Source organism: Varroa jacobsoni, unplaced genomic scaffold (assembly GCF_002532875.2).
Source record: "Varroa jacobsoni isolate VJ856 unplaced genomic scaffold, vjacob_1.0 scaffold_267, whole genome shotgun sequence".
NCBI lineage: Eukaryota > Metazoa > Arthropoda > Arachnida > Mesostigmata > Varroidae > Varroa > Varroa jacobsoni.
The window spans coordinates 56,149-79,757 of record NW_019213169.1 but is presented as its reverse complement, the minus strand read 5'-3'; the positions used below and the strand labels follow the sequence as shown (position 1 = coordinate 79,757).

Below are 23,609 nucleotides of genomic sequence, written 5' to 3'. Positions count from 1 at the left end.
ATAATAGCCTGAGAGGTAAATGCTTTTCTTATTCAATTGAGTTTGTATTATTTATTAGGCTATGAAAAACGAAAGCCACCATTTCAACATTGTCCGTCGCTACAGATGGCCTACGCTTGCTGTCAGGCTACTAGATAAACCAGCGCCTGTTTGCATGTGACACCGAACCTCCAAAAAGGCAAAAAATAATTATTTTTAATTAATCATAATAATAACCGTTACTCTAGTTAGTTCGGAAGTGCTGTTACACGTTTTAAAAAGGTTGCTCCTATTGTTACAGTGTTGGATTCCTGGGGCAAAGTACCTCACGGTGTTTTATACGGAGTTTTATCCTCACTGGGGAACATGAATGAGTGTAAATCGGTCATCGCCCAAGAGAAGAAATACAATGGAAAAGTCGATACGTAAGTACGCTCTAGTAATTATAATACAGTTTTTTTTTCTACGCAGCTTAGTACGGTAACATTAGGGTTACAATATTATTGTTAAGGAAAGAGCTATCAGCGTTTTTACGTTGACCAGTAACCGTAATGATGTTAAACGTAATGCGTTAAATGAAGTGCGTCGAGACATCTTTTTTTTATAAATTTGAATTGGAGTTACTTGAGCATTGTCAAAACTTCAGCTTTGTCATTCAACCCGGGTTCTGATTTGTATTACGCCAAATTGATTACTGATTTAATAAGATAAGAGCTGTACATCAGAAGTGGTTTAGAATAATAATGGTCGTTTTAGGACAGTCTTCAGTTGGACCAGCTCTGTCATGTATGACTCATTAGAAAGATCGGATTCCAAATGCAGGCATTCTAAGCCTAAATAGCTATATCTCCTAAAAATAGAACGCAAGTTAAAATAGAAGGTAGTCCCGGGGGGCCACTCCTGTTGTCTAACGCAAAATAGCTTTTAATAAAAAAATTTAATCAAATATACTTTATCTTCGCTACTCATAGGCACACAAGTCGATAATGGAACGGCCGAAGAATATTTGTGAAGGTCGTGATTGGTCGTAGCATTTTCGCTTTTCGATAGCGGATACATGCGCTTCTTACTCTGCTCATTTAAACGCATACTACCAAATATGAATAAAGTCTAAAACTCTATATCAAATTTGCTTTGGAACTTTGCATATATAGCTAGGGGCGAAACGGTATTTTGGTTCGTTCAGCCTCAAAGTAACCTATGCAATACCTGCGTACAATGCTAAATGAAGCAGATTGCTTTCTTTATGACGCAGCAGTTAATTTGTCACAATATGATGGTGAGAAAATTGTATGTCACCGAATACCGCCAATTTGATCTGATCCAACTTTTAAGGCAGGGCCGTAATCCCTTTGTAAAATTTGTCCTCTACTGAAGTTGCTGCTGAGCTCTCATATCCTATACATTAAATTAGACTGTAAATCAGCTTCCACGAAGGCACAGCACCAAACACAGGGTTGACTCTTTCTGGACACTGTGACCCGCCGGGGTACGTTTGGTGTTGTTTCGAAATTCAGCGAAAATCCGACGATGCTGATCAGAGAGGAGGCTTTTCTTATTGCGAACTTTCGCTCCCGATCGTGTCCGAGAGCTCAGCTTAAGCGTTACGGCTTTTTTGGTCAAAGTTCTGACGAAAATCAGCATACCATCTCAAACACGAAGAATGAAATGATATTGTAGTTGCGCAGTAGTCGACTGTGTTTGAAGTATTTGCCCGCGAAGATCAACCGCTACTAGTCGGATGCATTTCCGCGTTGACGTTTTCGATGCTACTATAAAATTCGACCTTCAGAATGATGGTTCTACCCGTCAGCACGAGCATTTATCTACCGCCACGGAGACAAAGCACAAGATGGAAAACACTTTCCTTTTCGACGTTGTAATCGGATAGCAGGCGATCATCTTCAAATGAACATGAGGCACTGCTGGTCAGGCGGGATACACCTTTTGTTCTTAACGGTATTTTCCAGTCAGGATTTTAGTGACCATCTAGATTCTGCCTAGCACACGAAGTTCAAGGTGTTATAATCATTGAGCGTGTGCCCATCTTCTAACTGCCCTCGAATGCGGATTAGCTTAGTAAAGAAGAAGAGTGCTTAATTACAGTATATTCCTTAAAGATTTACATCGTTGACGCCAAAACTTCAACCTTGGATCGTACTATAACAACCAGCGTTCATATATTTCGCGTGTTCTCTGCTTCGCGCATATTGGAGTTGGACACAAACTTTCTAAACTGTATTTCCAATTATCATGGAGCGGCGTATGATTCTTCTTTACAATATAGTCACTGTACCTCAATAGTAGCTAGAAGCATATAATAGAAAAAATGGCGTCACTAGCGTTTGTTCGCCAACCGGTTGAAATTGTGACGTGGGCTAGGTTTTAGACAGCACGGCAAAGCTGTCTAGCGCAACCTCGAACGCTGTTTCGGACGTAGGATTTAACAACTTCTCTGCCGTCACCGATTTCGATATACCCTTGCGATTAATGGAAATTTTAAGCTTTCCAATGGCAAAGCATTCTTAGGACATATTTCCATAATTATACTTCAATATTGACTCGAGACCGCTGCTGCATCGTCATCGATCAAAAACCGAAAGTTCCCCTCGTGATAATTTGTCCGCCCAGTCGGTTGACTTGATAAATTTATTTATTATCAGCCTTTATACTGTACTAGAATCTAATATACACAGTTGTTGCTGGATAAGACTACTCCGGTGCACTTTTACTATGCGATTGTTAACGTATGCATAAACAAGAACAATGTGTGCTGGATCTTCTCTTATTTAAACAAGCTGAAGCAGACTTTTGTGTGCCTGTACATATTTAATACGCAAATTCAGTAAACTTGCATCTTGTTTTTAGATGTTGTACAACGCCGTCTCTATTTTTGTGCATGATTTTGTAGCAGGCGTACTTTTAGTTGTCGAAAATCTTGAGTAGAAAGCTCGTAGGCATAAAGCTATAATCGCTCTATAGCAAAAAAAAATTACGGTTACCTCCGATCGTGCATTGAAAACTGAACTAATAAACATAAACTGTGGCGTCATCAGTAACAGCATAATTAAAACTCGGGTTAGTTCAGCTTTATATGAGCCCAATGAGTACTTTTTACAGTACGCTGCAATCTTGATACTTGCTGTGTTTGTTTAGGATGAAGTAATGGTTGCTACGTAGGACGAGCTCACTTACATCCGGAATCAGCTCCGGTAAATACGCTACTTAGTGCTTCGCGTCATTCAATGTTTTCCATTCGTACTAATCGCACGGTCAGGTATTTCAGTTGCGATTACACAATGATTTTCTCTATTCACAGATAATAGCTAGTCTATATACAGGAAGACAGGGAATCTAACGCTGAATGAAAGTTGATTTTCTGTACGGCACCGCGCTTATTTCGACATCTGATCAAATATGATAGCCATAATTCTATAAAATCTTTTTTTTTCCATTTCGGGAAGGTCACATTTTAAGGAAACCACGCGACCAGCTAAACACAGAACGGGGGGGGGGGGGGGGTAAGAAGTACAGTGCATGAAGGGAGCTATGTTCCAGTGAAGACGGGCTTTAATATTTCTACGATGTCTTTTCTAAAGCAGATAAAGTGATCTGAAGATTAATCGCTTATACGACTTGTGAATAATTTTAGCTTCTTCCGGGGCAAATATTGCGCCATTAATATGAAACCGCATCTATATTTTGAAAGACCTGCCAAATACGACCCGAGGACTTACCTCAGGAACTACACCGACAGGGTCCCGTTGCTAAAGGTGAGTTAGTTCTCTGAAAAACTAATCGATACTTGAGCAGTCAATACATAAATAGTCTAACGGCGCGGAGGCACCATCTAAGCGGTTTTAACATTATATATATACGTAATGTCTACTTAACGGTTCTCCGATACTTTAAGCGTGCTCCGTATCCGAATAAGCACGTCTGCATTGCTATACCACTACTACGGTTGAATAAAATAGATACAAGCAATTCGAAACAGCCCAAGATGATATTTCTCGATAACTCCGTCACTACATCATAGCGCCGCCACTGGCTAGCGATTAGGGTACTAATAAAAAAATTTCTAGCCAAAAAAAAGGACGCCATTTTAAAGCGCCCGGTAAAACCATTTAGTTAAAAAAAAATCTACGTTATCTATGCATACTAGATACTCTCTAACTGTATATACTTTTGATGGTCTCCATAACAATGTAACCGTATCAATTCCATAGAACATTTATTAGCATTTATGCTCCCAATCAAATGCTCTATAAATCAATCGGAGATTTTTTGTATCGAATCACACAACGTTAGGAACCACATTCAAGCGAATCGATTTACTAACACCTCGGTTTAGCGCTACGCCAAATATAGGATTTTTTCGGCAACCTGGATGAAAGGTCGTGGAGGGGGACATAGGGTAAAACACAGGACTTCAACCAATAAATACAAACATGAACCTAGATAGCCCTACATATGTTGCCGAAAGCACGTACGAAGTCCCCATTGAATATGAATGCTTTTTTAATTCAAAATATTATACTCTATTACCTATAAATCACGACTCATGGAAAAATTTTCTTTCCCTGAGAAAATGAATATTTAGTTCTAACGAACGCTGCATATTCACGCGATATACACATTCTTCAAAGTGTATTACAAACGAAATAGTAATCGCTCAGATTAACACCTTATTACGGTCACGTAATTTTACATAAGCAACTGGTGAAATTTTATGATGGATACGTTCTTTTAATCCACTAGTTATGGAAGGCAGACTTTACTTTAGATGAAAAAATCAGAAAAATATTCACAGAAAAAAAAAATCGGTGAAGTTGCGTTGCATAAATAGGGAGGTTATGGCACAGGTCCTGGGCAATAAATTTTGCGTCTGCTAGACTTTTCATTGAAAAAAAAAAATGTACCGTTTCAAATCCGCAATGGAGAACTATATGATTTGATTAAACTACATACCGCTCAAGCAAAACTCATCCAGTCTAATTTTTAAGTTTCACTTTCAAAGGTTTCAATTATGCCTCCTACACTGAGTCTGCACTCTCTGGTTCCATAAAACGATTATTCACGATAATTTTCGAATAGCCATATCGGGCAGGTTACTTATGCGTATCAATTGCAAAAACCATATATGTGCCTCGTTTGTAGGCTTCAGCTGCCAGGCATGTAGGACCGAACACCGATATGTCCGTATAGTACAATCCCGATAGTACCGTATAACAGCCACAAATTTTCAAATTGGCGAACTGTCCAACGTGGCCTCACCTACTTCGTTAATGACTCCTTCTGTGTGAAGTCGCCGTGAATGCTTACGGCATGGGACAATAGTCACTGACTCAGCCATTTTAAATTTTCTATGCAGGATTTCGTTGTAAACATTGAAATTTGGCATTATTAATTCCAGTTTTCCATCTCGCTTCCATGACACAACGGGGACAATATGTGATTTGCACTCACGAATTGTTTGTAACAAAAACATATCCAAAACGTATAGGGTTGGTACACTCGGAATGGATGATCGTGTATACGCTTTGTCAATTAATGTCGCAATGGAAAAGTTAATACATTTTGAATTGACAGTTCAATAGTCCTAAGTTAGGACCCGATAACCCTTCGCTCGTAACGAACCTTTGGTAAGGATGGACACTATTACATCTATAACATATTAGCTGCATATTAGCCGACTGAGGAACTGCTGGGGCCGAGGGGTCCTAGTCTTACAAACAAAATGTTTGTTCAAATATATTTACGCTTCACAAGGGCAAATACTAAAAATCGTTTTCTATGCAATGCATTCCGATTAATGCTCCGGTAAAACAATGTTCATCATAGGCAACAAATTAATTGGGTACCTGAAAGAAAGATTATCAAGTATTCTGAACGAAAGTCATCTGCAAAAGGCAATCTTTCTAAAGAAATTATGTTGATGAAAACCTCATTATTTCGCTGTTAATACGATGGTATTTGACCACCTCTGTTTGCTTCATTCAGACTAGGTTACGTTTCTCTTTTTTTTAAAGGTCACTTTATGTAAACTTAACAAATGTCTATAGCTATTTATGCGCGAATATTCCATAATTCATTTCAGAACCTCTTAGGGAAGGATATTAATGTGGCGTATTTCTACTTTGCCCATTTTCGGATCGGAGCCTGCGTACCCCATACGTGCACACTCAGCGACATGAACGTTATTGTTAGACAGGGTATGTATAAAAGTGTTTATACTACTACAGTATTTTCAAGTCATTTTAGTTTTTTAACAGTGTAAGATTAGGCTGTTTCCAAAAAACATACACGCCTGTTTATTTAGGACCCATTAGGATGTGTAGTTTTCAAATAAAATGGCTTTTTTTGGTTGGTTCCTATAACTGAATTCAGAAATTTATCCAACAAATGTAAATGTGTCTGGTTTAACGTTATTACCTATAAACGATGTGTAGATTTGACGGTCAGACAATCAACGAATAGCAAGCGTAAACGCTTCAAAAATATATAGTTTGAAAAATATTCAAGTAAGCCAAGTCAAGATGTAAACCCATAGCGTTATGGCGGCTTTTTTTTTTTTTTTTTTTTGGCTGGGCACGAACAGCTGCAGGAAGAAATAGTTCTGCTTGTAGCTTTGAAAACCTTTTCAGCGTCTGTCATCGCCTCGTTTGCGCCCGAGAATAACATGTCATTTACGCGTACCGTTGTCAAATGCCCACTTTATGGGTCATCCTTTGCTATTTGATCTCGCTTTACTTGATGTTATGAAAAAAATCACAGTCGAGCGCTAGGCTTTACGTAACATAACATAAAACAAGCTGATAAGCGTTCCGCGCGACATAACAGAGAATTGAAATTTTATATTACGGGCTGCCAGAGTAATTTGCGTTTAGTTCTATGCCCCTCTGTCGCTGGCTAAATCGGCCTCTCTGTCTAATCTCTTCAACTGTCACTCATTATCAATTTATAAAGTATCGAAAAAGGTAATCTAGCGATGGTCCTTGAGGCTTATCTTTGGTAGGAACTTAAAACTGTTCCATGCCACCCTCACGCGCATGTAGTTACATATTCAGGATCGTTATTTGCATCTGTACTCGTCGTAGTGGAAAACCATTTTTCTGCAATGGTTTGTAGCTTGGAAAAAATGTCGCCAGTAGCCATGGTTAGTGACTCAGCGTCATTGCCGTACCGCTGATTGCTGCTATTGCAGTGCGCGCCTATTCGTATGGATAGAAAACCTTCTTCAATCAATTACGAATATCTCATAGACGAGTGTTTTGCGCTTTTTACATAGAACGATTATGAGTGTAAAGCACAATTGGACGGTCCAAGTTCTGTCCGAGAGATATGTCACCTAGCGTTGGACGGTCGGCAAGAGTTTGCGCGTCCTATTTTAGCAACTGAGTAGGCCAGCACATTTACAATTATGTCTATTATAGGGGAAAACCATAAAGTAGAAGATCCCTTAAATCTAGCTGCATAATCAGAGTGATAATAGTAGAATTGTAGCACACTCGTTACTGTTGCATTCACGTTTCGACATCTGTACGGGAAACGCAAAAAATTTACGGGCCAAGTATCGAGGCGTCGTCGGCCAGTTGTTTTCGACATACGCAAGGCGACCCTAAGCATTCGTAACCCATCCAGTCTGTTTCTGAATGATCATTAGAACGACGTCTACGTGTTCCTGTAGATAAAGATGGTAATTATGTCACGATAATGAAACGCGAAATCGACCATCATTCACTTTAGCAACGAAAGTCCTTTTCTCTAATTCGTTCTAAACTTCTTATTTCTTCTATTTCGGCGTAGAAATGTCTGATTTAACCCAAATATTGCCGCTCGTTCGGGCTGAATAAACGATTTCGTCCATTGACAAAGGTAGTAATAACGATGGAGATCGGAGAAGTGTAACAACACAAAAGCAAAACGCTTATACGGATGCGCCTAGCTACACGTGTACGATAGTTTAAGCGACCAGTGCAATAGTCCTATCTTTATCTTGTAACATTTTCTCATTCATATCAGTTCGAATGCGGATACAATATCGCTGGGAATAGTAAACGAGGCTAAACTGTGACGCATAAATTACTAAGCTGCTGAAAAAATATAACTTAGGAACGCCGTGTAACTATCGTACAGTTTTCGCTTTGAAACAAAAAAAAAAAAAAAAAACAAACAAAAAGACCTGAGAAAAAATGCTAAGTCAATGTATTATTATGATTCTGTGAAGAACAGCCGCCCAGTTAACTCTAGCTTGCTAATTCGACGCTTGAATAATGTTTCGATTGCGCCAAGTAAACATAGATCGTTTCATCCCTTCTATTGTTATGTCATTGCAATTTATGCGAGAAAATCGTCATCGAGAAAAAAATGCATATAGTGATTTCCTAAGCTGGGTGGAGGACCACGAAAATGTCCTTCATCTAAATTGCCTGCATTAGAATTTGACATAGAACAGCAGACAAAACGGTTGTTTCCCGCGTCAGTTAGGATATCACTTTTCAATCTATACTACGAGCAACGGGCAAACGTCTCAAGAACTTTGGCGCCACGACGCTACCCCGGCAACTGAGTCTGTCACAGCGAATCATTATTAAACAATAAATAGTTCGCGGCCGGTAGGACCAGACTCGTAAATAAGCATGAAATCGATAAAGTCACCTCAGGAGGTAGGATGGGTTTAGGTACTGCGATCGATTTCGAAGTACAGAATGTGTAAGGAATGCGCTCATCGTTTAGGCGAGACTGGTCATCAGTATGCCATTTGAGAGAGCTGCTTTCGGATTTCGTGGTTGCCGGCTAACTAGTAAACAGAACAGGACACGCCCAACCCAACTGAACCGCTTAAAGAGATGGCGTCAGTTAATACCTCTAAGTAGATTCGTGCCAAAAACAATAATGACGATGGGTAGTCGCTGGCCAGACTGGCGCTCTGGTTGCAGCCTTGTTGCACGTCAAGTCCCATGAGGCATAGATGAGGTCCTTGCGATGGGGTAACGAAGAGGACTGGCAGAATAAACTCCGAGGCACAAGCAGTGGAACGCGATGCTGTTTTCGGGTTTCCGCAACAATTAATACGCGGTTCGAAGTACGTAGCGTGGCTAATTAATCGAGAGATTATAGACGGGTCTCATTACCTTTAGCGCACACGGTACTTTAGGCCGTGATTGTTGAAATATACGCCATCTGTGTTAAAGCCTCTAGATGGGACGGCTAGGAAAATGACACCATGCCCTTAAACCTGAAGAACAAATTAAATGACACAATCGAAACGATCGGCTAAAAAGCATAGACGTCTGGGCTAACACAATCTACGGCGGAAGCCTCTGTTTAGCTAACAGTTTTTTGTCGGTGTGTAGCTGCGCAATAGAACGTATCTGTTTCTATGCACATGAAATTCATTAAATGGGAGCGATAATTGCTTTAATAGACGTTCAAGAAGTAATTTCCTCAGACATGTCGTGTTACGATCCTAGCTAGGAAAACGTTCGATAAAGGATAATTGTTCTAACTATTCTATCTGTGTTCTAATAATTAGCTATCTGCATATGCTGTTGATAAAAACGTAGTAGAAGTGGATGGTACATGAAATTGTCTAGTACACGGTGGAGAAGAGTTAATGATCGACATTACAAAACGAAGTAGAGACAAAAGAACTGCTTCTTCTTACTACCTTGAAGTAGAATAGCTGATTATCCATAACTTGAAATTTGATAAAAACGTTCTAGAAGGCCTCCCGTGGCAATTTTGTCGTTGGCGAATGCCATCAATAAACACTGGACAAGCAGAAAAGGCCCGTGGTATGCTAATGTGGACAACAGAATATAAACAAAGTAGTCACAACCGAGTAAGTACGATAAGATACGCTGAGCGGGTCGAGATCAGGGTGGGGCTCAGGTAAAACACCTAGAACGCAATGACAATCAATTTAGTGTAATAGGTAAATTAGTCAGATGACCTATTTTTGTTGAAATGGTTAGGTACATTTCCCATGGAATTTAATATCTGGATAGAGCCTAAGAAGGTGAAGCCAGAGCAACATCAAGCTACAGATATTTCACCAGATGGCGATATTTACTTAAGATAATAAGAAGTTAGCCAATATTATAGTTATCTTAAAAAGATGGTACCATTCGGTTTTACGGCACATACGTCTTGAACTTCAAGGTATCCTTTTCAAATCGATATGGAGAAGCAATAGAAGATTTTCTAACTAGCGTTTGTTCGTAGAAGTCCAGTACATGTCCTATCTGAAGGTGAGTATTACTGGAATTGCAGTAGTCTGTGATTTGGGAATGCCGGGTACCATTCTATTGTATGTTTAAATAAATCCTCCATGCCAAACCCAGCCGACAGTATGTCTTATCCACTCACTACCTAGACGCACTTGCTGAGTATAAATTCAGGTAGTTAGTTGGTTTCTTTTTAACAAAGCTCACGCGGCTGTCTCACTGATTATTTGACATTGTTTTCCTTTGCAGTGGCCACCGTAATGGCGTTGGACATCTCAGTACCATGGTGTGAAACGAGCGATCCTATTCAAATATCTTCGACACAAACTGTCGTCCTTTTAATTCTGGCCGTAATCTTCATCCTGTCTGTCGTTGGCACGACGCTTGACGTACTGCCAAAGCTCGTTCATTCCTTCCGTAGAGCAAAAGGAGAAAAAATTCCACCTCCCGCTAGGCAAAGTAAATATCGATTTTCTACATTCCTAGTTATTCTGACGTAAGGAGATCTCTTTTAGAAATGCGGTGTGCGCGTGTAGTGAAGGCTTATAGATCGCGAGTTGTTTAATTATTATAACAGTTATTCTAACTTTTGCCGCTGAAATGATTCGACAGATGGCGCTGTTGTCTACTGAATCAGTAAACCCTCGACCGGGTTTTTTTGAACTATCAAATATAAATTTCAGTCGTGCTTGAGTAGACAATATAGTATGTCTGCTTGTTTAACACCGTTCGAAAGCAGTAATATGGAAAGCGGTACGATTTATAGATAAGGAGGTCATAACGTAAACATACACCCATTTGAGTGCGTAGTAGACGTTACGCAAACAGCTTATTCAATAGAAATTGCTAGTGGTAAATATAGTACAGTTTATAATTAAGTGACGAACATTTTCATTGTTTGTGCACGTCGTTAACACGACGACCTACTTTCGAAATTAAGCTTTACGTAGTAAATGAAACCTGCAGTGGCTCCTTATTGTTTAATCAGCCATAATCTTTTTGGTGAATTAAACTCGCCTTACGGCATACTGCGAAATTGTTGAGTAAGTTAGACTACTCGGTCGAAAATGAGCCATAACAAAATCTCACGAGTAAAAGCCATAAGAAAAATACGAATACATAAACGTGGTGTTTTCCCTGCCTCTTTTCAGGTACGATTGAGAGAATCTCGGAATGTTTTTCTATGTATAGCAACTTTCGTAAGATGATGAACACCGAAACAGATCATGCCAGTGACACGTTGCGTTGCATCCACGGCCTTCGAGTACTAACAATGGCGTGGATTATTCTTGGCCACATATACTTCTATAAGAACTTCAACCTTGGAAGTGAGTGCGGAGGCATTTGCTCATAACGCCTAAACTACAAACTTAGTCTTGGAGCAGAAGTCATAATCTTTGTCACAATCGTATGTTGGCCACAGGCGTTATCGATGACCTATCGCTCATTTTCTATCTAGCACCACCATCTATCTGTACAAATATGGGTGTCACAGCAGAATTATGTACAAATTAACATACACTTGAAAACGACAACAGCAGGTGCTGAACGAATCGAAACCTTTCCTTTGCTCTTTTGTTAAAATGTATTCCATAATCTGTGACTCAATAGTAAGAAACTATGCTTATGCCTCAATCCATCTGCAAAGGAACTATGGTTCATAAAGCTGTTGAGTGATTCTTTTGCTTCATGTAGTTTTATAGAAGAACGATTCGTCTTTGCGGTAAAAACTTCCATATCCGCGTAGACTGTAATTACTGAAAAAATCTACTATTACGCTACTGCTGATGTTGATCGAGTGGAAATCAATCTATGAGGACAAACAAGGAAGCTTCGCGCACACAGCAAACAAAGCAAATTTCCATGCCAACTCTTTCAGGCGGTCTCTTCGAAGCATTTAAGCTCGCGCGAAGTGTTCCGTTCCAAATGGTGCTCAACATGTTTCCGGCTGTCGAAACCTTCGTAACGATCTCGTAAGTAGCACTCGGTTTTATTTCGAAGAGAAATTTCACACATTAAAGGAACGCGTGTTGTTATCGGCAGCTTTTTTTCGCGAAGTAGGATGACGGCAGAATGATAGACTTCAGTCCTCGTTTTCATCAACTTAAAGTTTCTACACGTAAAAAGGTTTTCGTTAGGTCCACATACTCACTCTTTTCGAAAGATAATATTATCGAAATCGGTAGAGGAAATCGATTGAGATGGGGCTCGACCTTTTTCTATCTGTTGATATTTTGCTACACAGTCGACTGCAAGTCGGCATCTGTTTCGGATCAACGATTCCAACGATGAAGTTCAGCAAGCTTCCCTGTAGGCTGATCGGAAGAAAATAGTTAACCGACAGAAATAAAGATAGAATTTAGTGAAGTGTCTATCGGTTGCATCGTCTGAAGTTTTTTGGTGATAATCAGTGGTTGACGGTCTAAATAGAGTTGAACACGAATGATACAGCAGTAACTCAACTCCCCAGCAGCTGCTCAGGGCCACTACGAGACCAAGGTTCGTTTTTGCAGCTGAAACTTAGCAAAAAGTTAAGAATTCAAGCACCCTAGCTTTACGTACGTCTGTTTTTTCTTTTTGCTTGACAAACTCCAGTACAACATAAATAACTAGTTACAATAAATACAACAACGGGGAACGACAACGTACTATGATCCAGGACCTTGCCGCCTTTCTAGAGTGTGCAACGGCGTGGTTCGGTATCGATTCGCGATAAATATGCCCAATGTTAGATTTTACCACGTCGAGACGCAGAATTACAGGCTGTAATTAATTATACGAAATATCAATTATATTGGCATAGAAAATTGGTCTGCATGACTCTCGACAGAAACTGTAGCTCTACGGTACGTTGTATAAACAATTTCAAGCTAATCGCCATAGAATTATCTACGCTATAAAATTGTTTTTTGCTTGAGTTCCAGTGCCTGTCGGTACATCATAACCAACGTGAAAAGCCACTCATAAACTATTTCTACTTAGTAGAACGACTGCGTTATGCTCTGACATACGTAGTGGAAAATACTCTTCAATACAGAATATAATGCTTTAGAGATGCCAAAATAAAGATATGACTAATGCCCTTTTTCAACGCTCTTAGGAACCTTTAAACAATGAATTTAAAGGGCAGAGAATTGACGCCCGTAGATTTGCCCAATCCAATATTCACGGCAGAACATTTTCTGAGGTCAGAGTTATTGTCTCGCTAGCTAAGTTTAAGGTACGAATCCCTTTCATAGAACGTTCAACAACAGCTGTAATGCGTCTGCCGAGGCGAGAAATGTAGGAGAAGACGAATTAAGTATGCACGGAAGGTACATAGACCTAACAACCTGTCAAGTTTACGACTTCGGCTAACCGACGTTCAAAACGATGTGGACAAACATCTCATCTCATCTGCTGTGGATACTCTCGGGAGGAACACAAATATCAGGCTTTTAATATTAATATAATATTGTGTCGTCGTGTAGCGGGCCGAGACAATTAATTACAGGAATAGTTTTTTCTGTAAATAGCGCCATTTTGGGATCTACGACTCTCGTCGATCGATCACGATTCAAAATGCTCAGTGGTAGACAGGTATATGAAGCTGGAATTTAAATAGCCGTCGAAGGTCTGGTTTTGTTCAATAGCCATTAACCGAGAAGCATCGCCAGAGACTTATAATCGTTTGTGTCACTTTGTTTGGTAGAATTTATAGATGTTTACTCCGATAATTCGTACACAGAAGAGGGGTTCAGGGGCTTTAAACACCGAGCTAACTCCCTAAACCTAATGATGAAATAGTTAATCTTTTTTTGTTTGAAGAAAACGTCCTTTATCGCTGCTATAAGGCCTTCGTTTTATTCATCAGGACCTAAGCTTAATAATGACCTTTGTTCTATTGCTCAGTCGAGGTTTTCTCGATTTTCTCTACTTTATCTATTTTTACACCTGTCGGGTAGTATGTGTCAAGAAGCTTTGAAGCTTTCCTGGGCACCCAGAGTAAAAGGGTAGCTTCAGATTTGTATTGTGCAATTTTCATGACCTTTTGTTTTTCAATCCAACAGGAGACAAACAAAGATTTAATAATAATAAATACAGTTTCACAATTGCTTAAAGGCTAGCTTTAAATAGATCTGTACCTGCTCAGATGGAGATGGATACGTATTGGAAACTTCTAGCTAGGATTTACTTTTATCAGCGTTCGACGTCAATTTCGTAGGGGCAAAATAGACGCATAAAAACAAGCAGAATCTAGAGGATTAGTAAAATAAATGAAAATGCTCCGTACTAACAAGGGAGCGATTAAATTTATCTCCGCCATCTTTGACCAGATCTCTGAGCATTCGTTTTCAAAGTAAACTGGCGCATTTATACATAAAGACTGTATCGAAGTAAACATTTAAAATACAATCTATAAATATGTAATGACAGTTTGTCGGACAAACGGCTCCCTCCTGCTTTGCCGGCGCAAGATCAACTTCTCGATTAAAAAACCGTTGAGCTGTCTTCCGTATCACGCCATTGAACATTTAAGAAATTAATTGCTTTAAAGTTCTAGAAATCTTTATTTGCCGGGAGCCATTGCATCGAATAGGAAATTGTTTAGGGCTAGGTTTAAAAATGGGTAACAAATCCCGCTGTCCCGCATGATTCTCGTTCGCAATCTTTCGTTTCCGGACAACGTAAGATCATTGGCGATTACTTGGCTGTATTGAAAGCATTGTAGACTGGCGTCGTTGTCAGCTACTCTCACCTAAAAGTGGAAAAAATTTTTCCTATTTTCCTAGGTAAGGGTTCCTATAAGGTATTTTTTCGACTATGGTAAACACCATTTTCGTACTGATTCAAATTCTATCAAACTAAAAAGTGATCTGAAAGACAGGTATAGCAGCATGTGACCTAGTCTAGGGGGCGTGTAGAATCTTTATCTCTAAAATAGCGCCAATCAGTACATTGTTGATCGGCATGTTTGAATCACTTTATGATTACTACATATTTGTTTCGATTTGCGCCAGCATTTCTCGCTAGCTCTACGAAAATGATCTTGAAATAAAGAGCTCATTTCTGACCGGAAGTTTTATATAACGATTGGACAATGTCATCCTACGTTGAACTTGCGTTCCGTGTTTATAGTTCATTTGCATACATTAGTATTTGTTTCTATACGCTGTCGGCAACAGTCTGGAGGTCTTGCGTTCAGCGAGTTGCAGCATATTCTCCATATCCGTCGTTATCGTATGAACTGTAGCTCGATAAGTGTTACTATGGGTCTTCTGTATGCAGAGATGGTGACTCAACAGAAAATGATCGAACGTCGTGTTTCGCAGTATCTTTCCTGCAGGCAAAACGGACCCGACCACATATATGTATATGTATATGTATATATATATATATATATATATATATATATGTATATATATATATATATATATATATGTATATACCTACACGTAGCAGCCGCAGTTTTCTGACAAGACACCGATTAAGTAAGCAACCATAATAAGGTAGTAGATGGCAAATGTCCCCTTGCTAAGGGCGAATAGAAAATAAACGCTCTGATTTTCTATGATATTTTCAATAGTTTCGCTATCTAGAAGACACACACGAGGAGATACAAGAAAAAATTACAAACTTAATCCACAGAACGTTCATAGACGACATATGGAATTGATTTACGTAATGCATCTGAAACGAGTAATTTTTTCGAAGCTCGGGCAGCGAGCTAAGATGGAAGCACCGTAAAATACGTTCATGCGCAAACAAACAACGCCAAATAGGCTAGAATAAAAGAAATTTATGTAGGTATTATAGATACAGAACAGAGTTACTGATAAAAACGTTGGAAACCATAAAGCTCGAGCTCATCGATTTCGGTTGCCATTATTCTCTTGATTCTTGTTCTTCTTCCTCTTCGGCTCATTGTTATCAAGACGCTACTCGAATGCTGGCAAGGAAAGAAGATAGCTTTTTACCAGCAATTCAAGATCTCTGGACTAAATTTAAATTTGAAACACATCCACATGGAGCTACTGGCTACTTCTGGGATGTGATGTTTTTGAACAATGTTGATACCTTTCATCGAAAACACTTCGCTGTAAAAGGATATCTCCAAAAAGCACTTCTAAAATGGCGGTGAAAGGCTATGCGTAAATCATAGATAGAATTACTACGAATATCTTTAGAGGGTTTTACTATTTTATTGAGCTTGTTTCCGTAGTAAATTGCATTTTCTTTTTTGCCTTAAAATTACATGAGCAGTCAGAATCTGATTATAGCTCGATACTATGAGTGCAAAACGATGAGCTTCTGTGCCGAGAAAAATCCACACGCGAAAAGTTGAGACAGCAGACACGTTCTATGACGGACTCGTGCCAAGATCAATCTTTTTGTTTTTTCGAACACAGTCGATCGTTAACACTGCTATTTACTAAAAGTACACAGCAAGGGATGCTTTTGGACAGCACAAACTGCAAGTATTTGACAGTTATTATCCTATTCCGGTGCTTTTTCAGGGGCTTTCTGCTGACGTACAACTATCTCCGACGATTGGATGATCGCCAGGGCAAGTTCAGTTACTTTAGACATATTCTACGACGATGGTGCAGGTAAGCACTAGTCTATCTAGAAATATTTACGACTATCTGCTGTAATCAGCATGATGGCGTGCTGATCATCACAGAATCGAAGAACATCGAGCTTCTCTTCTAAAGGGAAGTTCAATTATCACATTATGTGGGATGCGCCCTACCGCCGGTGAATCAATTTTACGGTGTGGCTCTGTTGTTTCTGTTAAGGAATAAGCATGATGCAATAATACATACGCATGTGATGTTTATGAGGCCCGCACAGTTTGCGAGACAGAAGGTAAAGGCAATTGACAATGAGGCGTAAATCGATCCCACAAATAACAACTTGATTTACTATCGAACGAAGCTTGAACTAGTGGCGTCTAAAGATGCAAGTTACCTTTATTCGTAATTTGTTTATTGCCTGAGACGAGACTGCGAGAAACTCATCGTTCCATGACCTCGTCTGAGATGCGCACGTTTTTTCACTAATGGTAATTCTTAGATCTTTTCAAATCGACGTTTTTCAAACACTCTTCCTTCGTCCCATCATATATATCTGATAGCACGTATGTGCACGCATACGTGTCCAATTTTTGACTACTTAGTCGATTTGGTGCAAAAATGTGTCGTTTCCTTATGCTAATATTTTTTTCAGGTAGAGACGGTCTTCGAAAGCTTAGCTGCATTTTCACAAGCTTTTCCTTTCTATATTTTCTTGCCGTAACCTCATAGTGAATTGGACTGCCGCAACCGCAACAAATATGTACATAGCTGTCTGGCTGTCCGCACTGATTTTTGAAAATTATGGCAGTACTTCATCGCCATTAAAAAAAACACGAAGAAGATTTGCCAACAAAAATTCCAGTGGTTTTCGCGTCACTATAAATCGGTTGCCTCTGTAGAATTATCTTCATACAGTTGTTCGATACTTAACCAGTGAAGTGCTGAGGTATCGATGTAACGCAGTACCATTAATCATCATTATTGACTCTCGACCGTTCTGTCTCATTTTAATTCTGGAACTGCACCAATCAGTCGACGCCATTGTAACCTAAGTTGCTGCTCCCATTCAACAAACGTTTGCCACTGGGCCGCATAATAACTCCTTAATATAATCTAAATGAATATTGTCCCAGAAAGCAAAGTACTACCGGAACACCACGTTTTTATTGCTACTACTACTACTGCGACCTGAAACTTATTAATGTTCCTATGCAAAACTATCTTCTTTGGGGGTTAAAGTACGTTACGAATATTTGACAAAGCCTAACAGAAGCCTAAAAAAACTTGTTGTTGTTACTTCCCCTTGCCGTCAACTGCCGCTTTGTCTCGATATCGATAACCCCCTAATGGCCACCTAACGAGGACGGGAACCCTACAACAATTTTAGAGCAGCCCATATGCTGTTAAAAATGAAGTAAGAAGCAGAATACTTTACTTAGTTATGCCTATCTATACAAACTCTAACATGGTATGTCGGCTGATCGTCGTAACGGTTTATTGCGTGTTAATATTATGGACTATTTCCAAACTGGGCTCATCGTAAAGTAGCTCTAAATCAAAAAATCAAGTTTACGCCGATAAAAAACTTCAGAACCGAAATATGAAGTCACTGTGGAGAAAAACAAGTACTCACAGTTGCAAGGTTGAAATTGGATTGAAATGAAAAACGGTACATGTACTAGCTATGCTTCGTCTTATAACTTTGTGGCAATACTATCAGTATTGTAGGTAATGATGTATGTTGATGAATTTAAACTTTCACAGATTAAGCCCCGCATTCATCGTCGTTTCATTTATGATGATCGTTCTACCTCTGATCGGCTCAGGGCCGCTTTGGCGCGAGACCCTTGAGCCCTATTCAGAAGCGTGCGAGAGACTCTGGTGGACGAATCCACTCTACATCGGGGCATACGTTAAACGCGAGAATATGGTCAGCTTTATTTTAGGATTTTTACTTTTAACCTTTATTTCGCAGGGTCTCTTAGAGGTAAGGTACTTAACGTTTTTTTTTGGCGCCAAAGAACGAATAGCGTTTGTGCCACGTCATTTTAGACTTATTATTATTTACTTAGATACAATAAATAGATTCATTCAGTTAACCACACCGATCTAGCCCACTTAACGAAGCACGACCTAAGCTATACGTTTAACTTTTCAAATAGATCGACAAAGCTCCACCTCTACTCTAGTCCCGAACTTCTATAAACTGCAGATGAGATCACCCACAGCAGTCGTTTTCCAGCACCGGACCTTGCCTCGACATTTTTAAGTAACTGTTAACTACACAGAAATACTTCGTCATAAATAGCAGCATATAGCACTCAAGAACTCTCTGACAACCAAAGTCAGTTTTTTTTTCGTTCGTAACTGGTGAGTCACCGGAGTTCACTGAGAGCTCCGTTAGCCTTAAGGACACATATGCCACCAGATGATATCTTTCTGCAAATAATCGTGGCATAATTTCAAACCTTTATCCCGGCCCGTAAGAATAAACTATATTTGGGTATGATGCATCATAACCAGCATGATTAACTAAACTTTATGTACTAAATACAGAATTTATTATAAAGAACTACTCAGAAAAATAAAAAATTACAGATTTTTTCACAGAACAATGCCTGTTTGTTTTTCGCTGCAGTGTCTCCCACACGGATGGTACCTCTCATCCGACTTCCACTATTTCCTAATAATGCCACTCGTCTCGTACGTTCTATTCAAGTAAGTTAATTACTTCTGGCAAGTGTATTGATTTTAACTGGAACTTTCTACCACTAAACTACTTTAGGTTACCTTGTGTAGCTTAGTGGCTAACCTTAGCAACCCGTTGTGGTGTAGTTTCAGTGGATAAATTTCGTTTCGCGATGGTTAAGGGCAGCCCTGCGTCTGATGGAACTATGCCTAACGGCAATGCCGGGCGTAAAACTTGAAATAATTTACTTAGCATCTTAAACCTATTTTATTTAATTTAGTTTTAAAAGTAAGTAAGTGAGTTAGTTAATTTGATATAAAATGCGCATGTTTCAATTTTAATGCAAATTGAGGGCACTAACTACTGCATGCACATGCGTATTCTTCATTTATATGGGTCGCGTGCGAGGTAAGGGAGACGTTCCCGCTTCGGCCCAACATACACGTTTCCCAACGGTGATCAAAACCGAGATCTAAAGGAATTTATGTTCCGATTACCTTGTATATCTGTTCTCAATTATTAAGTCTCTAAGTAATACATTAATTTTGTAACTCCAAGGTTCACAATTAGAGTCCCTGCTATTTCATTCGGGTCAATTTACAGATCTTCTAATTAATACCCAATGTGATCTATCGGGCCGTCCTGTGCAATTTCAGTAACCAAAATAACAATAACAATAATAATAATATTGTCCATGCAGATGTTCCCATTTAAAATAGAAGGTTTCGCTAAAGAAAGGGCCTTATATTGTGCAGGTAGAATAAAATGTGGAAACTCGTGTTTGACTATAATGCTATTCAACGTAGACAGGCATTAATAAAGAACAAAGTAAAAAAAGACGAAAAATAGGACGAAGGCAGTGAAGCTCTTCTTATTTTCGTTGTTTATAGAAAATTGCTAATTTACCGGTTGATTTATTGTCCTGCAGTGGATTTTAATACGAGGTTGTTTCGAGGGTCAACCGTGAAGCTTTATCGTTCCACTCTTTAGATAGAATATTATTTACACGATATCCGCATTATGTGTCGACTATACGTATTATGTGTTGACGTCGAGACCTAGTACTCGAAGTTTCAACAGCACAAATTGCATATTCAGACCCTGCTAGCTGACATATCAATCTGGATAGAGACCCACGTGTGTTCGATGTCTGCACACTCACACAAAACATTGCTTATTTATTGTTTTCTAGGCGACCCTTTATGGGCTTGTTGATCTTGTTTGCTCTTATATTCATCTCAGTGACAGCTGTTGGTGTTTTGTTGTTTGTCCACGATCTTCCCCCAATACCGCTGTTCATTGACCTGGAGCCGGCACATTTCAACGAGTACATGAATATTATCGGCTACAAACCATTTGCACATCTCGCCCCGTTTGCGATTGGAATGGCTCTGGGCTATCTGCTGTTCAGGCAAAGAAGGAAGCACATTAACAAAGTATGTACACGTTGAATGCAAGGGTGTGCTGTTTGCATGAGTGGCCATTGATAGCCGAGCATAAGGAGTTTTAAAAAGAAATCATCATAAATAGTGTGCATTTATTAATGACGACTGTAGAAGACTGACATATTTTCGAATATACAGTGTCCATACCTTAAGCACATTAAAGTACACAAAGTTTTCGCTATATAGTAAAAACAGATAACTTAATTATTATCCTTGGTGGATGTTAACGGCAGAGTGTACCGAGGTACACTGTGCAATGCATCATACGAAATCCCGTTGCCGCTGTGCGATTTGACTAAGTATTATTACATCAATTGTCTAAAGCTGGTGCGTATCCCCGCGTGGATCATTGTGTGGGGAGTTCAATTGGCAATCGTGTTCGGAGTACGTAACTGGAACGCTTATGATCGACCCTCAATGGTCATGGGAATCCTCTACGGGGCACTGTTTCGTTTTTGGTGGTCACTGTGTGTTGCCTGGACGGTGTACGCCTGCGCGACTGGCAATGGGGGCCTTGTCAACAGGATTTTGTCATTCCGAGCCTGGATTCCCCTCTCACGGTTGACCTTCCTCGTGTACTTGGTTCACCCGCTTATTATTCTTGCACATACGGCCTATCTCCGCGAACCGTACTACATAACTGTGCCCTTCACAGTAAGTACACCCATTTGGAATTGTCAGTCATAGGACTTTTGGCAATTCTTTAGTGAACTATATTGCAAATAAATATTGTTGTTGTAAATGATTTCTTCCAAATCATAACTATGGCCAGGGGGTACAAGCCACTCCGTTAGTAAGAATTTAACTAATAAACCAATAAATAAATATTTAACTAATAATAAATAAATAATAAGTCAGACGCAAAGCAGCTAATATGCGTATTGCTCCATTGCAGGGCTATCTTTATCTCGGTCATTTGTTCACATCGTACTCGCTATCACTCGTCCTGACCGTCACACTTGAGTCACCTTTCCTTGCACTCGACCGTCTCATAACGAAGGCCTACCACGACTGCTGCGACCCGCTCGGTCATCATCTGAGTGCTAAGCGTAACGCTGCTATAGCAACAACCTCCAGTGGCAACTTCAACGGAAGTAGCCGTTTCAAGGGCAATTCCGTTTACATCGAGAACCATATTGACGCCATGCTTGCTGCCCCTAAGAATAACAATAAGAGCAATACGATGCGTGGAGGGAACCGATCTGATCGCCGGCCTGATAATGGGAAAGTAAACATGGCGTTTGATAACGCGAAACTTTAACTACTTTTAAGCAGCGCAATACTACATTGTGTGCATTGTTGCTGGATGTTTTCGGAACTTGCTTTGCTAATGTTATGCATCAATGAACAAATGTCTCTTTTTGAGTACGTAATTTGATTTATACTATAAAAGGACTATTTGCTTGTTCTCATACAAGATTTGCAATTTTTTTTTGTATGTCTAACTATGGAAAGCTCTACGAAAATTGCGCAGCTGGAATTTACCGAGATTGGGTCGAAAAACCCAAAAACATCGAATTTTAGGCGAAGCATGTTCACCGGCAACATGTTTCAACTGTATGTAAATGAGTGAATCTTCAATGTCAATTTAATTCAAATATTAGAATCGAAACTTCTGTGTAGTTATCGATCTTAATGGGACACACTACTGCACCTCAGAAAGAGCCTCGCTATAGACGATAAATAATTAGATTCATGGGGTCCTAGGGCGAAGTGTACGTGATGCACTAGTCGACGTATAAAACGGGGCGAAATTATAGAGGAAACTGCGTAAAGGTGCCAAGAGATACCGAAAAGCCTTTATGGTCAAACGCATGTACCTCAGGTTTAGACATCTAGGTGATTTGTATATAGCGATTAATCAAGTTTCAAACGGTGTCCATTGAGTGTGAATGTAGGTTCAACGACCCAATACGAATCGTACAAAGTGAGTATTTATGCAGATCATGGGCTGGTAATATCTGTATCAATGAAAGTACAACATTAAGGTTATAGTACAAAAAGGATGATAGAAAGGAAGCACAAGTAAGAGATATGTACGAGTATTGCCATTGCTCTAATGTACGAATGAATTGTGAACACGACGACATATAGAGAGGGACCTGACAAAAATGCTCATTGCAGTATCGAAGTCCTGGTCATGTTTATGTATCGAAGTATGCTCAAGAATAAACAGAAAATCGATAAGTAAATAGAGAAGTTCGTAACGAGTCTACTGTTAACAAAAACACTCAGCTGTGTTAAGGTCTATTGACCTCTACTTTAGAAAAACTTACGAGATGACAGCAGAGATCAACATACTGTTAATTGAAAAGTCGAACGTTTTTTACACTCGAAGTTCTAAATAGATCCATAGATATTTGCCTCATCTGCTATTTTTTTTGTATAGCAACTATTCAGTTATCTATCACCGTTTATGTTCTTATTAATATTGCTTTCGTTTTTTTGCCGATAGTAATTCATTCATGTAGAGTCCTACGATACACAACCTAATCTGTTTCGTTTTGTACCTCTGTATACTATCGTCCCTCCATCTACTTTTTTTTCTAGGCTATGTCTCCTCTTCAAGGCCTTATGCCTATTTCTAGGTACAGACATTGTTATTACATCTTGCGGTGCTCGGTTCGATGTACTCTTCGCCAGCTCATAATTCCATTGCAAAAACAAAATGCTGTTAACGCTAGATGGTTCCTTTCAGTGTCAGCGG

The 23,609-nt window shown here is 39.5% G+C and overlaps 1 protein-coding gene across 1 annotated transcript in view; it reads left to right on the top strand.

Annotated features, from left to right (window-relative positions):
• LOC111258819 (nose resistant to fluoxetine protein 6) overlaps nucleotides 1-23,101 on the top strand; it is a 39,292-nt gene extending 16,191 nt beyond the window's left edge. The window contains exons 2-13 of the mRNA XM_022830376.2: nucleotides 281-404; nucleotides 3,632-3,752; nucleotides 6,080-6,194; nucleotides 10,461-10,670; nucleotides 11,363-11,539; nucleotides 12,091-12,184; nucleotides 16,709-16,801; nucleotides 18,533-18,698; nucleotides 19,407-19,486; nucleotides 20,650-20,893; nucleotides 21,227-21,556; nucleotides 21,798-23,101. Of these exons, the coding sequence (XP_022686111.1) occupies nucleotides 281-404; nucleotides 3,632-3,752; nucleotides 6,080-6,194; nucleotides 10,461-10,670; nucleotides 11,363-11,539; nucleotides 12,091-12,184; nucleotides 16,709-16,801; nucleotides 18,533-18,698; nucleotides 19,407-19,486; nucleotides 20,650-20,893; nucleotides 21,227-21,556; nucleotides 21,798-22,163 (2,120 nt within the window). The 3' untranslated portion in view covers nucleotides 22,164-23,101. The remainder of the gene's footprint in view (nucleotides 1-280; nucleotides 405-3,631; nucleotides 3,753-6,079; nucleotides 6,195-10,460; nucleotides 10,671-11,362; nucleotides 11,540-12,090; nucleotides 12,185-16,708; nucleotides 16,802-18,532; nucleotides 18,699-19,406; nucleotides 19,487-20,649; nucleotides 20,894-21,226; nucleotides 21,557-21,797) is intronic.
• Nucleotides 23,102-23,609: the final 508 nt, after the last annotated feature.